This window comes from Mesoplodon bidens, assembly GCF_964165515.1.
Source record: "Mesoplodon bidens genome assembly, chromosome: 7".
In the NCBI taxonomy this organism is placed as follows: Eukaryota; Metazoa; Chordata; class Mammalia; order Artiodactyla; family Ziphiidae; genus Mesoplodon; species Mesoplodon bidens.
Window position 1 is genome coordinate 72265538 of NC_138164.1, and position 15080 is coordinate 72280617.

Sequence of the window (15080 nt, forward strand, 5' to 3'; positions counted from 1 at the left end):
AAACATTTTGCTGCTTCATCCAAGGAATTATTTCATCATTTCTCATTAATTCTCAACTATGGAAGAAAAGAAAGGCTGAAACAATAAGAAAAAGGAAAAATGATGGAATTACTTGAAGCAGAGGTTGGCAAACATTTTTGTAAAGCTTATGATAGTAAATATTCTAGGCTTTGTGTACTACATATGGTCTCTGTGACATATTCTTCTTTAAACAACCTTAAAAATGTAAAAACTATTTTATGACCTATCCTAGGTCATACAAAAATAGGTTATATGGGCTTCCCTGGTGGCGCAGTGGTTGGGAGTCCGCCTGCCGATGCAGGGGACACGGGTTCGTGCCCCAGTTCGGGAAGATCCCACATGCTGCAGAGCGGCTGGGCCTGTGGGCCATGGCTGCTGAGCCTGCGCGTCCAGAGCCTGTGCTCCGCAACGGGAGAGGCCACAACAGTGAGAGGCCTGCGTACCGGAAAAAAAAAAAAAAAAGGTTATGGGCCAGATTTAAAGCATGTGCAGCTTAGTTTGCTATTGCCTTATCCTACGGTTTTCATATTTCATTGTCCAAAGGATTATGTCATGTTTCAGGAAGTATAAAAGGAGACTGGAGACACCATTTTCATTGTCTGCTTTTTGCTTTTATTGTACAGAATTAGGAATTAATAATTTTTCAGATTTTGTTCATGATGGCAAAGAGAAGAAAATTGACAGGGAAACAAGTTTCACAATTTTGTGTGAATCAGAAAATGAATACAGGGACTTCCCTGGTGGCGCAGTGGTTAAGAATCTGCCTGCCAATTCAGGGGACATGGGTTGGAGCCCTGGTCTGGGAAGATCCCACATGCTGCGGAGCAACTAAGCCCGTGAGCCACAACTACTGAGCCTGTGTTCTAGAGCCTGCGAGCCACAACTACTGAGCCCGTGTGCCACAAGTACTGAAGCCTGCATGCCTAGAGCCTATGCTCTGCAAGAAGAGAAGCCACTGCAGTGAGAAACCTGCACACCACAACGAAGAGTAGTACCCACTCACCGCAACTAGAGAAAGCCCGTGCGCAGCAATGAAGACCCAATGCAGCCAAAAATAAATAAATTTATTTTTTAAAAAAAAGAAAATGAATACAATGAGGCAAATAGCAGCATTCTAGATTCATGATGGTGGTGAAGTTGATCATATAAGCAAAATCTCAAGATTGAATCTTCAGATGATGGTCTCTTAGGTGAATTTTCTCAAATAAAAAAATGGATGATTGAACAGTATATTTCTAAGGACCAAAAGAAAATATGGTATTCTTATCCATTTAGTCATTCAGCAAGGAGGAATTAATCACGTAGTACTTCATGACAAAATCTTGGACATGTGGTAAAAGAATGTGTGCTGGTATTCTTTCATCTCTTATGTTTGGTCTCCAAATTTGACTGGATACAGTTTGTAAGTGGACATTGCTGAAAGTGGGTGTGTATACAAAGGTGATGAGAAGATAATGTAGAAATGAATGAAACTAATTGGATTGATTATTCTAAATAATGTTTATAAGTCTAAAAATGACTGTTTTGCAAATTACAGATCACAGAAGATGGCCATTCTTTCTTCAATAAATTATGAGCCATTAAAAGTTTCAAAATTTCAAGGTTTCAAGTATTGCACTTTTTGACAATGCAATTGCCAGAAGAAAGACCAGAAGTGATGATAAGCTCGAATCTATTAGAGATGTGTTTAAAATCAGGAGTCAGAGTTATAAAATGGATATGTTCCACATTTATTAGTGACACTTGAGGAACAGTTGTATTCAGAGAACGTGGCCCATTTTGGCTATTTATAACTTAAAAACCAGGCAAATGTGGGAAGTCTGGAATGGATGTTTGAGTTTGCTGTACTTTAGTACTTATTAAAATTTTAATAAAGTTTTTTAACACCTCTTCATTCTTTTGAACATTTTTTGTGAAATGAAGTGTATATAGTTTTAAAAAGAGTCACACCCAGATAGTAAATGATGATGACTGCTTTTCTTTGTATACTGACAGTGAAGCACTAGTTTCCTATAGGATTTTCTCCTCTGAGTTGTGCCTTGTGTTAGGCTAGTGAAGAGGGATACTTTGAGAAACAACCTTAAAACATCTGCTGCTTCTTTTACTATTGGAATGTTACTGAGAACTTTTTGTAATGTATGTTTTTTTTTTAAAGACCAGGTCAGATGTTTTACTTTCCCTGCTGTTTTTGTTTTTTTAATTTTTTGGTTATAAGACACAGTGTAACTGATCATGTTTTTCTTTTTACTTTGGCTGTCAAGAATTCATATCCAAAATTAAACACTCACTGTAAGTTTGTACATTATGTTCCAGTGTTTCTTTCTAATATTTTATGGTTTGCAAACAAGAACCTTTGTACTCGGAGGGTATCAATTACTGTGTTAAGCCCGTTTTGAGAGAATAAGATTGACTAAAGGAATGGTTTAACTGCACAGTGGATTTCTTTGAAAATACAGATTAAAGATTACTGAAGACTGAGGGTTTTTTTGTTTTTCCCATCTTAAGTCGTCTTAGTCCCAGAGAGCTTTAAAATGAAAGAATCAGAATATTTCCTTAGCCCCAATTTTTACAACAGATCTTAGAGAGTTTTCCTTAGGGCTTCACTTATTTGCCAAGAGCCTGTGTGTGATAAAGGATGGAGGTTAGAGATGACAGGGCTTTCTGCTTGGGCCGATCACTCTCTGGGTAGTTATAACTAAGGCAGTAGTAGGTTGTATTGAACTACTTTCCTTGATTGAGATCGTTGGAGCCTGTTATACAGGCAAATAGCAGTACATTTTCTGGACTTAGCATGATTCTAGGCTTAAAACAATTAAAATGATGGAGTAAGGAACTCCAAAAGTTCATCCCTCCATAAAAGCAGCAACAACAAAAACTGGCAAAAGCTCTCAGAATCAACATTTTCAGGACTCTGGAAACTAACCAAAGGCTTGTCACAACCAGAGGGACATTTAATCAAGAAAAAACACTGTATCTCTGTAAGAACAGTGAGCTTTGTGGCAGTTAATCTACCCTGATCCCAACCCTTGTTCCTCGGCTCAGTGGTAGCCTTGAAAATAACAGACCCTGTTCTTGGTACTGGTACTGATACCAGAGGGAGCAGAATGGACCTTATTCACAATTAATTGTAATTAACTTGTTTTGTTCTGTGGTTCCCTGGAAGACTGATTTTAAAGGCTCACCTTTATCTCTTTTAACTTGGAACTCTTCCACTGCTAAAATGACTTTCTGCATATGTTTGTCAAAAATGTTTACAGGTAAATGTGTTAATCACTGCTGCCTGAGGCAGTGACAACAGTTGGGGCAAATAACAGACTAACCAAAAAGCTTGGAAGGAAAGGCTGGGAATAAGATACTTTGGGGAACAAGGGTTTTGAAATTCTCCTGGGGATTCCTGGGAATCTAAAAGACCACATGGGTGTCCAGGGCTGTGCACGTGCTTGGGAAAGACCTAAGAAGGTCCTAAGCTCTTCCTGCTGGCTGACCTTGAAGGCATGAGTATTTTTTTAAATTAATTAATTTATTTATTTGTTTATTTATTTATTTATTTATGTATTTATTTATGGCTGCATTGGGTCTTTGTTGCTGCACAGGGGCTTTCTCTAGTTGTGGCGAGCAGGGGCTACTCCTTGTAGTGGTGCGCGGGCTTCTCATTGCAGTGACTTCTCTTGTTGCAGAGCACAGGCTCTAGGCACACAGCCTTCAGTAGTTGTGGCATGCGGGCTTAGTTGCTCTGCGGCATGCGGGATCTTCCCGGACCAGGGCTCGAACCCGTGTCCCCTGCACTGGCAGGCGGATTCTTAACCACTGCACCACAAGGGAAGCCCGAAGGCATGAACATTGAAGGCATGTCTCAACACACAAAGCCCACCTGCAAACACTGGGAGAATTTTTTGGTTCCAGGCTTCTAAGGAAATCTCTTTCCATTCACTAGCTAATCACTAACCTAATAGAAACTTCAGTGGTCACAAATGGCAAAAAATACAGACTTTATAGTATTAGTTCAGAAAAATAAGTAAACAAGGAAACAGCCACAACAAACAGTAGCAGTAAACCCTAAGGAGAGGTGAAACATCTGATTGCTGTAGTTGCCACATTATTCAATATCCAGTTTTCAACAAAATGCTATGAAGCATGCAAGGAACAAGGCCCTTTCACAGAAGAAATGAATAGAAACTGTTCCTAGGAAGTATAGACATTGGACTTAATAGTCAAAGACTTTAAGGAAGCTGTCTCAAATATTCTTGAAGAGCTAAAGGAAATCAGGAGAATGATGTATCATCAAATAGAAGATACCAATAGAAAAAAATTTTTAAGGAAATAAGTTATGGAGTGGAAAAGTACAGTAACTGCAATGAAAATTTGACTAGAGGGTTTCAGAAGCAGATTTGAGTAGGTGCAAAAAAGAATCAGTGAATGTGAAGATAGGTAAAATATCTAATTTGAAGAGCAGAAAGAAAAAGAATGAACAGAGCCTTAGAGACCTGTGAGACACCATCAGGCATGCCAACATATGCATAATGGGAGTCCCAGAAGAAGAGGAGAGAAGGGGTAGAAAGAATATTTGAAGAAATAATTGCCCTAAAACTCTAAATTTGATGAAAAACATTAATCTACACACTTAAGTAGCTCAACAAACTCAAGTAGGATAAACTTCACTCCAAGACATGATAAACTGCCAATGGCAGAGCATCTTGAAAGTGGCAGGAGAAGCAGCTCATCACATACAAGGGTCCTTACTAGATTATGGCTGATTTCTTAATCAGAAACATTTAGACCAGAGGCGGTGGGATGACATATTTAAAGTACTGAAAGAAAAAAGGTCAATCAAGAATTATCTAGCCATCAGAAATGGAGAAATGAAGACGTTCCCAGATAAACAGAAATTGGAATAGTGGCTAGAGGACTTACCCTGTAGGAAATGCTAAAGGGAGTCCTTCAGGCTGAAATGAGAGGACCTGGGATAGTAATTCGAATTCATGTTAAGTAAAAAAGAACACAGCTAAAGGTAACTATACAGGTAATTATAAAAGCCTTAATACATACTTTGTAACTTTGCTTTTTTTCCTATCTGATATAAAAGACAATGGCATAAAACAAAAACTTATAAAAGTCTGCTTATGGGCATACTAGGTATAAAGATGTGACAATAACAATATAAGGGAGAGAAGCAGTTACATAGGAGCAAAGTTTTTATATACTATTGAAATTAAATTAGTATTAATCCAAACTAGAGTTGTTCTATGTTAAGATATTAGTTGTAATCCCCAGTGCAACCATTTAAAGACTATAATAAAAAAATATATATAGTAAAGGAAATGATAAGGGAATTAAAATGGTACACTGGCAAGTATCTATTTAACATGAAATTCAGCCCTTCAGTTAAAAGGTAGAGATTTTCAGAATGGATTAAAAAAACATGATACAGCTATTGATTCAAAGATATAAATTGGTTGAAAGTAAAGGATGAAAAAAATTATGCAAACCGAAACCAAAGGGTCACTCTATCAAAAAGATGCAATTACAAACTTTTGTGTACCTATTAGAGCCTCATGAAGCAGAAATAGACAGAGTTGAAAGGAGAAATAATCAGTTCAACAATAATAGTTGGAAACATCAATACCTTACTTTCAATATGGATAGAACAACTAGACAGAGGATCATCAAGGAAACAGAAGACTTGAAAAACACTATAAACCAGCTAGACCTAATAGACTTATATAGAACATTCTATGCAACAAAGCAGAATATACATTTTTCTCAAGTGCCTATGGAACATTTCCTTGAATATGTATGTTAGGCCACAAAACAAGTCTTAGTATATATTAAAAGATTGAAATCATGCAAAGTATGTTCTCTGACCACATTGATAGGAATTAGAAGTAACAGAAGTAAACCTGGAAAATTCACAAATATGTGGAAATTAAGTAAAACAAATAATTTCAAAATACCCAAAATATCTTAAACCAGTTATGTTTAGTGAAGTGTGTGTATTTTTAAAGCACAGAAAAATACAGTTATGTTTGTATTCATATGCTTGAAATTTTAATGAGTTTTGATACTTGCAGTAAGTGTTCTAGTTATTAGGAATGTGTGTTGTCCTAGAGTTTTGTTCTGTAGTATTTGTTTAGACATAGTCATATAAAAAGAGCAGATAAACCAAAAATCTATTCATTGTATGATTTTTTTTCTTAGACTAACTTTTCTGATTATGTCTTATGTGGATTAATAAAATTGGTCTATTTTTTCATGTATAAGTTAGCTGACACTTAGAGGCTCAGATATATCAAATATACATTTGATATATTTTATATATTTATGATGTATTATATATTACTTGTAAATAAATATACTGTAAAGGCTAAAATTACTATTTCCCGAATAAGCTGCAAATTTCTTTATTGCCTATTTGATAACAGATCATCAGGTGTTGAGTGGGGTGATTTATGACATTTAGTGAAATATGCCATGTCGTTATCAGTATTAATGGCAATGAAATCTCTTTCTTTAGTGGAATAATCAGAAAATATTAAAACTAGTTCTAGGGCTTCCCTGGTGGTGCAGTGGTTGAGAGTCCGCCTGCCAATGCAGGGGACGCGGGTTCGTGCCCCGGTCCGGGGGGATCCCGCGTGCCGCGGCGCGGCTGGGCCCATGAGCCATGGCCGCTGGGCCTGTGCGTCCGGAGCCTGTGCTCCGCAGCGGGAGAGGCCACAACAGTGAGAGGCCCGCGTACTGCAAAAAAAAAAAAAAAAACTAGTTCTAAAAATCTTTAAAAATATCCTTCCCTCAGAGTTAGCATTGAGAATCTTTTATCTAATTAATGCTCATTTATTTATTTTTCTCTTATTCTCTTAATTTCCATTTCTAGCTGCAATAGTTTTGTAAGTTTTAGAAAAGTAACAGCTATTTTTCTGGTGAGGAAAATTTCAGTTTTCTTAATTATTTGTTAATACGGTAAAAGCTAGGCATCCTTTTACATTTATCTGAGAAGAGACAAACTTGCATGTAACAGAACTTTTTAGTGCATATAGATCAGAGGTTCTTCACATGTTTATAAAGGAATTTGTGTGTATACAAGTTAAATTTAAAATATGTGGCACATGTTAATTTTTTTCAGGAGAAGGAAGCCAGCACCCTTTCGGAGCCATGAATATTGTCCGAACTCCATCTGTTGCTCAGATTGGAATTTCAGTGGAATTATTGGACAGTCTGGCTCAGCAGACTCCTGTAGGTAATGCTGCTGTGTCTTCAGTTGACTCATTTACTCAGGTAATGGAATGTACATTTCATTATTTTCTAAAATAATTTAAAAATCACATTCTGTACTCTAGAAATTAGCCTGGTGGTAGAATTCATGTAAAAATGAAGGTAAACACATATGACATAAGTTATTGGCTTCCATGAATATTTTCAGTTTGTCTCCCCCTCTGTAGTTATTTTAAAGTTTATAAATGCTTTGATGAGACTTAAGTTTTTAAAGTGATAAAATAGCTCAAAGTGATTTTTTAAAATGGGTTTAAATATTAACTTTTCCTCTTTTCCTCCCACAATTAGTATGCTAGGCTGTGAGTATACAGTTGTAAACCTGATAAGCAAGATCCTTGTCCTCGTGGAGCTTAAAGTGACACAATTCCATAAGGGTTGACTTTTAACCTGTCTGGCAGAGGCCTGAAGGGGAGAATGATCTAGGCAGAGTTATAGCTATTACAAAGGCCCTGTTACGTTTGAAGAATAAAGTGAAACTTTGTGTCTGGAGTAGAGTGAACAAGGGTGAGAGATGGGAGATGAGGTTGGAGATTATGGGGGAGGTGGCTGCAGGATAAATCATATGCGACCTCATTGGCCTTTGTAAAAACTTTGGCTTATATTCTGTTTGGAAGAGAAAACATAAGAGAGTTTTGAGCAGGAGAGTAAGATGATCTAACTTACATTTTTAAAGGATCACTTCTGCATCTTTGTAGAGAAACTGTAGTGAGACAAAGAGGGAAGGAGGAAGATCAGTTAGGAGGCTCTTGTGAAAATCTAGGGGAGAGATTTTTAATGACTTGAACCAGGAAGTATGGGGAAGTAGAAATGGAGGTGATGAAAAGTAGTTGATTTCTGGAGATAATTTGAAGATGGGACCAATAGTGTTTCATGGTGTGGATCACATGTGAGGTCTGAGATAGAGACATCAACTGTGACTCCAAGGGTGTTGGATCCAGGAACAAGAACACAGGAATATCGTAAAAAGAACAAGTATGGGCTGAGAGTGGAATCAGGAGTTGAATTTTGATTGTACTATGTTTGGGATGCCTGTTAGATACCCAGCTGGAGAAGACAAGTTTAGAGTTCAAGAGAAGTAAAAATTTGGGAGTCATCAGTGTAGAGGTGGTATTTAAAGTTGGGAAGGGGGTGTGATCACTGAGAAGCAACTGTAAATAGAAAAATTGGCCAGTGACAGAGCTTGGGGCCATTTCAAAGTTGAGAGGCTTAAGAGATAAGGAGAAATGAAAGGAGCAGCCTGAAGTAGGAGGAGACCCCAAAAGTGCTGTTTTGGAAGCCAAGCCAAGACTGGATTTTAAGAAGGAAGAAGTGATCAATAGTATTCACTGCTGATCGGTCAAGTAAGATGAAGGCTAAGAATTAACCATTGGATTCAGCAAGGTTGAAGTCATTAAAGATTTTGACAAGAGTTCATAGAGGTGGAAAGGGAGTTTGCAGCAAGGTTGAGTGAATTGGAGAGGAGGAAATGGAAACAGTGAATATAGATGACTCTTGACGAGTGTTGTCATAAAGGACAGCAGATGAATTGTCTGGTTGCTTGAGAGGGCTATGGGGACAAGGAATTTTCTTCTTCTTTCTGTTTTTAATCGGAGATATTATATCATGTTTGACAGGAATGAAGCATTAGTGAGAGAAAAATTGATGATGCCGGAGAGTGGGGAGGCTTGTGAAAGTAGTGTCCTTGAGTAGGAAATAAGACCGTATTGGGAGGTTTTCGATAGGATAATGGACAGTGTTTATAGTAATGGATATATGGACACAGACAGACACAGGAGGTTGGTAAATGTGCTGATGAGAAGTTGTGCAAGTTCTCTCTCAATTCCTTCTCTTTGCTCAGTGAAATAGGAAGCAAGGTCATCAGCTAAGATTGAGGAGAAAAGAAGTATTGGAAATCTAAACCAAAAGGATTATTAAACAAGTCCTCTAGGAGAGGAGGAGGGTGAATGGACTAGGGAAACCTTCTGGGCTTGCTGGGCAGCACATTTTTGAGGATTGTGGCCATGAATTTAAGCGCCAACTTGTCATATGATCTCTTGAGAGTGGGCCAAATTAAAGAATGGCAGAGTCTGAGTCTTAAAAATTTTGTCAGTAATTTAAAAAATAAACTATGCTGAAAAAAGCAAGTTGTAAAACAATACTTATAGTGTGCCATATAGATTGTATTTGAAAAATGTCTGGAAAATACATGACAAAGTGATGTTATCCCTGGGGAGGGGCAAGAAGACTTTTTATTCTATAATTATAAGTTATTTGAGCTTTTTAATGAAGCATATGTATTTTTTATTAAATGTTTTATTATGAAATATTTTAATATGTAGAAAAGTGCATTCCACAAATATTTGTTGTATACCTATTGTGTGCGAGGCATTTTTTAAGAACAAACAGATAAAAATAGGTAGACAAAGTAAAATAATACCCATCCTTACAGAGCTCTCTTTATAGTGGGGTATATTTGAAAACTTCCACGTGTCTTCCACCTAGATTTAACTGTTACATTTTGCTATATTTGCTACTAATTAAATAAAGTGTTACAGATACAGCCCACTGCTCTCTGCTTCTCTTCTTCCCTTTCCTCTCCAGGTAGCTACTCTTCTAACTTTATATATCTTTCCTATCTGTATTTCAGTACTTAAAAAACAATTTTTATATTTGTTCACAAAACGTGTATAGTACTATTTGTATGTGTGTTTAAACATGTTTCTAATTTATGCTATTAGTTATTCTTACTTCACTTTAGTTTTTATCAGTAGTACATGGTTTAGAAAGTCAAGTAGTTTTATGTGTAAAACAGCTGTCCTCTATTATACCTTTCATATTCTGCTTTATTCTGCCTCTCAGCAGCAGTCACTTTCAACCTCCCCCTCATATTTTTCCCTCTTTCTTCTTGTATTTATTTCCATGTGTTAGAAGAAACTTGATTAATCTTTCTTTATTTATTTGTTATAGCTATTTTCCATTGACTTACCGATACATAACATGATTTAGCTCTCTTAATCCTCTGTTCTCCAAAATACACAGATATCTTTTCTCCCCACCTTTCCAATACAGATTTTCATTAAGTTAGTATTCAAAGTTTTTGGTATTATGACCTGGTAAATGTTTTTCAAAACTGAGCCATGTGTAGTGCTATGATTATATTTCTTGTTCTGTATAACTTTTCATTTATCCTGGTTAATAAATTTCTCATTTTTTTCCTTTGCATGGATTTCTGTATTTCCATTTCTAATAATTTATGCCCAAACTCTGCCAATTGTAAATTCCCATTCAATATATTTAAATATAGCAATTTAAAATTTGTCTTGGGCTTCCCTGGTGGCGCAGTGGTTGAGAGTCCGCCTGCCAATGCAGGGAACACGGGTTCGTGCCCCGGTCTGGGAAGATCCCACATGCTGTGGAGCAGCTGGGCCCGTGAGCCATGGCTGCTGAGCCTGCGTGTGTGGAGTCTGTGCTCCGCAACGGGAGAGGCCACAACAGTGAGAGGCCCGCATACCACAAAAAAAATTAAAAAAATAAAAAATAAAATTTGTCTTGGAAACATTCCTCTTGGAACTCTCTTTTTTGTTCCACTGTGGACTGATTATTCTCTGGGTCTGTTGCATAGCTGTTGTTAAGGTATTGTTTTCTTTCACCATTACTCCAGAAATTCCTTTTGTTTCTCTTCTGTGTTGAATCCCTTTTTTTCTGGTTCTTCTGTTTTTCCTTCTTGTTATTTACCCTTTCGTATGTTTTTAAAATGGATATAAATGTTTTGTATCATACTGCACAAACTTCTACAACTTACTGTTGTTCACTCAGCATTATTTTTAAATTTATTTATTTATTTTTGGCTGTGTTGGGTCTTCATTTCTCTGCATGGGCTTTCTCTAGTTGCAGCGAGCGGGGGCCACTCTTCATCGCGGTGTGCGGGCCTCTCACTGTCGCGGCCTCTCTTGTTATGGAGCACAGGCTCCAGACGTGCAGGCTCAGTAGTTGTGGCTCACGGGCCTAGTTGCTCCGCGGCATGTGGGATCTTCCCAGACCAAGGCTCGAACCCGTGTCCCCTGCACTGGCAGGCAGATTCTCAACCACTGCACCACCAGGGAAGCCCCACTCAGCATTATTTTTAAAGATTTATCTGTGTTGATACATGGAATCGATTTAGTTTGTCATATGTCATATGTACAAATGAGCTGCAGTTTGTTTTTCCATTTCCATATTGGTAGATGTTTTTATACATTCTTAGTATTATTTATCAGACCTTAAATTTTTGCCAAACTTGATAGATGAAATTAGAATATTACTATTGTTTTGTTTTTTGGACTGTTGGTGAAGTTGAGCATCTTTTCAGATTTTTGGCCTGCATTTGTATTTTCTTTTATAGGAATTGACTGTTTATATAATTTTACCCAATTTTCTATTGTGTTATTTTTGGCACTTTTTAATTTTAGCTTTTTGGGAAAAGGCCTTTATGTGTTCTGGATAATAATCCTTTGTTGTATGTGTTGTAAATTTTTTCTCCTACCTTGTCTTTTAGTATTGTTTATGGTGTCTTTTGCATACAGACATAATATATTTTTCTGTAGACAAGTTTTATCAGTTGTTTCCTTTATGATTTGTGGGCTTTTTGTATTTGAGAAATTCTTCCCTATGCTGATATGTAAAGATGTTATGTTCTCTTATAGTTCTTAAGGCTTTTAACGTACTTTTTGAATTGTGTTTGTGTGTGGTATGGGAAGGGATCTAAACTCATTCCCCACCCCCCTACGGAAAGCTAGTTGTTCTAGTCCCATTAAATGAATAGTTAGTCCACATTTTTAAAAATTCTGAATAATAGCATCTTTGTTATATATCATGTGTCACATATGCTTAGGTTTGTTTCTGGGCTCTCTCTTTTATTCCAGTTAGTTTATTTGCCCGTCCCTTTGCCAGGAAAAATCTTAGTATCTGGAAGGCCAAGTCCCTCCTCCTAGTCATCAAAATAGGCTTAGGTATTTTTCATAATAATTTTAGTATCAGCTTGTCAAGTGCCATGAAAAATCTTGTTGGAATTTAGTTGAAAATAACATTGGATTTATAGGTTTAATATGCCTTTATCACATTAAGTATTCCCATCCATGAATATATTGTATCTTTCCTCTAGACATGGTATATAAGTCCTTTCACTTGTTATCTTTCTTATCTCTCAAGACAGTCTTAAAGTATTTTCCACAAAAGTCTTACTATTAGCTTGTCTTAGCATTTCCCCTAGGTATCTTACAGACTTTGTTTCTGTCATGAATTGGATCTTCTTAAAGTTACATTTAAAATTTTTTCTTGCTTGTATGGAGGGTTGCTGTTGAATTTTTTTTCTCCTGATACTGATCTTTTAGTTAGTGATCTTATTGGTTCAACTCTGATATTGGTTCAAGTACCTTAACAGTAGAGTCTCTTGGACTAAACTACCTCGATATTATTAAACAAACAAAAACCCTAATAAGATGTTTCTTCCATGTAGAAAAGAGACAGCAAGAACCTTCATGGCTAGTTTTGTGTTTCGGAGAAAGTGATGTTAGGAAGATTATTTTTGAGTGAATAAAAGGTAGTATTATCGTTAGTAGTTCATTAATTTTGGGGTTTAGTGCATAAACCCATTTGATTCTCAAGAAATGTCAATCAGTTTACTTCTTGCTTCTATGAAGGAGTCTTGGAGGATGTTAGTGGATTTGCCCATTTGAGGGTCAGTGAGAACAAACAGACCAGGAAATAGAAATGGAATAGTGTTACCTTTCTCTTCTTTGTAATTGATGGCAAGTAACAAGTTGTTCGTTTTTTATACTTAAGTTTTTATCTTTCTGGTAAGAAAAAGACTTCTTGGATATGGTTACTATTTTATATGAGAAAATAGGTTGATTTGATGAGGGTCGTATTTGAGGAGAGGGTCATCTCCAAAGGTGGAGATAAAAGAAGATATTTTGAATGAAAAAACATTTTTTCTTTTTTTTCCAAAAATGAATATGTTATAAACTTAAAAATATTTGATAATCATAGAAATTCTTTGAGATATAAAGAAAGTACTAAAGGCAAATTGTTATGATTTTGTGGCATAATGTCATTTTATGACTTGCCTTAATGTTCAGCATTAGACTGTCTCAGAACTCACAGTCCTTAAACCAAGTTAATATGACAACATTTTTAATTAAAAATATTAAGGTCTAAATGGAGTATTTAGTATAATCCATTAATCTATTTATTATTAACTTTTAGTTCACACAAAAGATGTTAGACAACTTCTACAATTTTGCTTCATCGTTTGCTGTCTCTCAGGCCCAGATGACACCAAGTCCATCTGAAATGTTCATTCCGGCAAATGTGGTTCTGAAATGGTATGGGGCATTTTGTAGCTCTCATATTAAGGCTTCTAGTAACCTACAAAAAATGGGTATTTTTTGCTTGTGAATGTATTTCTTCTTTGACATTTAAACATAGTCTTTTATTGTGGACATCAGAATACATTAACATTTGCATGCAATTAAAAAGTATGTACTTTAGAGTTCACATTAGGAATAATTTTTACCCCAAATAATATTTTGTTATATACTAGCCATTTTGGCTTTATAAAGACAGGAAAATAAAATTGCTTATGTTTTAGGGACCACAATTAAGGGCTGTACATTTTTTTATATTTTGAACTGTAAGTACTGTATATGAGGCTTGAAATATTAATGAACTTTTTTTTTCATAAGTAGAAAGTCTTGAATAAAATAAACATGTATAAAACATCAGAGTGGTTTATACTGCACCCTGTACATGAATCTATTTCTTCAGCTTTTCTGTGTTTCTGTTTTGTAGATATTTCTTTTCACTTTGAATATCCCAGTGTTGGGGAGATACATAAGGAGAGTTTGTTGAGAAGTGGTAGCATGGTATATAGCATGGACTGTACTAGAATGTATTAGGTTTGAGCTTTGTAATAATGTAGCTGTGTGACCTTGAGCAAATTATTCTCATCTATGAAATGAGGGAGAAGGAGTTAGATTTCATTTTTTCTTAGGTCCCTTCTAGCTCCCAGATTTGCAAAAGATAAAAAAATTAATAAAATTTATTATGATTTGTGCTTTCTGATACAGCCAGTTAAATCACTATGCTTGCTGTCTTTTATAAATTAATAATTAAACTCCCAGATTAACTTTTAACTTTCTAAGTTTTTAATCTTAGCATTTTAGAAATAACATGTAAAGTTATTTGCTTTTTGATGAATCATTTGTCAGATTATGAAAGATTCTAATTAAATTTCTTATAAATATGTTTTTCTTTTGTAGGTATGAAAACTTTCAAAGACGACTAGCACAGAACCCTCTCTTTTGGAAAACATAATTTGAATAAAATAATTTTTAATGGATTTTGAAATTTGTCATGTTTTGAAGATAATCATTCTATTTGAAAGCATGAAGTCAAAAGGATCATGAAGCCTAAGTTTAAAAACTGCTTAGTGACTATGAAGCTTATTTAAAATCTTTATAAAAAATTAAAAACATTGAAAAATGAAAATATGTTCATCATTAATGACTTTTTTCCCTTAAGCTGAAAATATTCAGAGGCAAAACATTTTGTTTTGGCTATGATTCATTTTTTACTTAAAAATAAAGCATAGTCACAATATTGTGCCAAATGCATTGCATTTATAATCTTTCATTTATATTCACAGTGGTTTGCTAGAATAGTTAACTTAAAATCAACTATATCAAAATTTGGGGACTTTTGGAAAAACATATCAAATATACATTTTTACATATGGAGAAATTATTTTCAGTTAGTATTTCTTTAGATTAAAAGAT

The 15080-nt window shown here is 35.6% G+C and overlaps 1 protein-coding gene across 2 annotated transcripts in view; it reads left to right on the forward strand.

Moving 5' to 3' along the window:
* Positions 1-14644, forward strand: part of HIKESHI (heat shock protein nuclear import factor hikeshi) — a 32292-nt gene extending 17648 nt beyond the window's left edge. For both annotated transcript variants that reach the window (XM_081238528.1, XM_081238529.1), the window contains 3 exons: positions 7139-7290; positions 13510-13628; positions 14565-14644. In XM_081238528.1, the coding sequence (XP_081094654.1) occupies positions 7139-7290; positions 13510-13628; positions 14565-14619 (326 nt within the window). In that variant the 3' untranslated portion in view covers positions 14620-14644. The remainder of the gene's footprint in view (positions 1-7138; positions 7291-13509; positions 13629-14564) is intronic.
* The last annotated feature ends 436 nt before the right edge of the window (positions 14645-15080 follow it).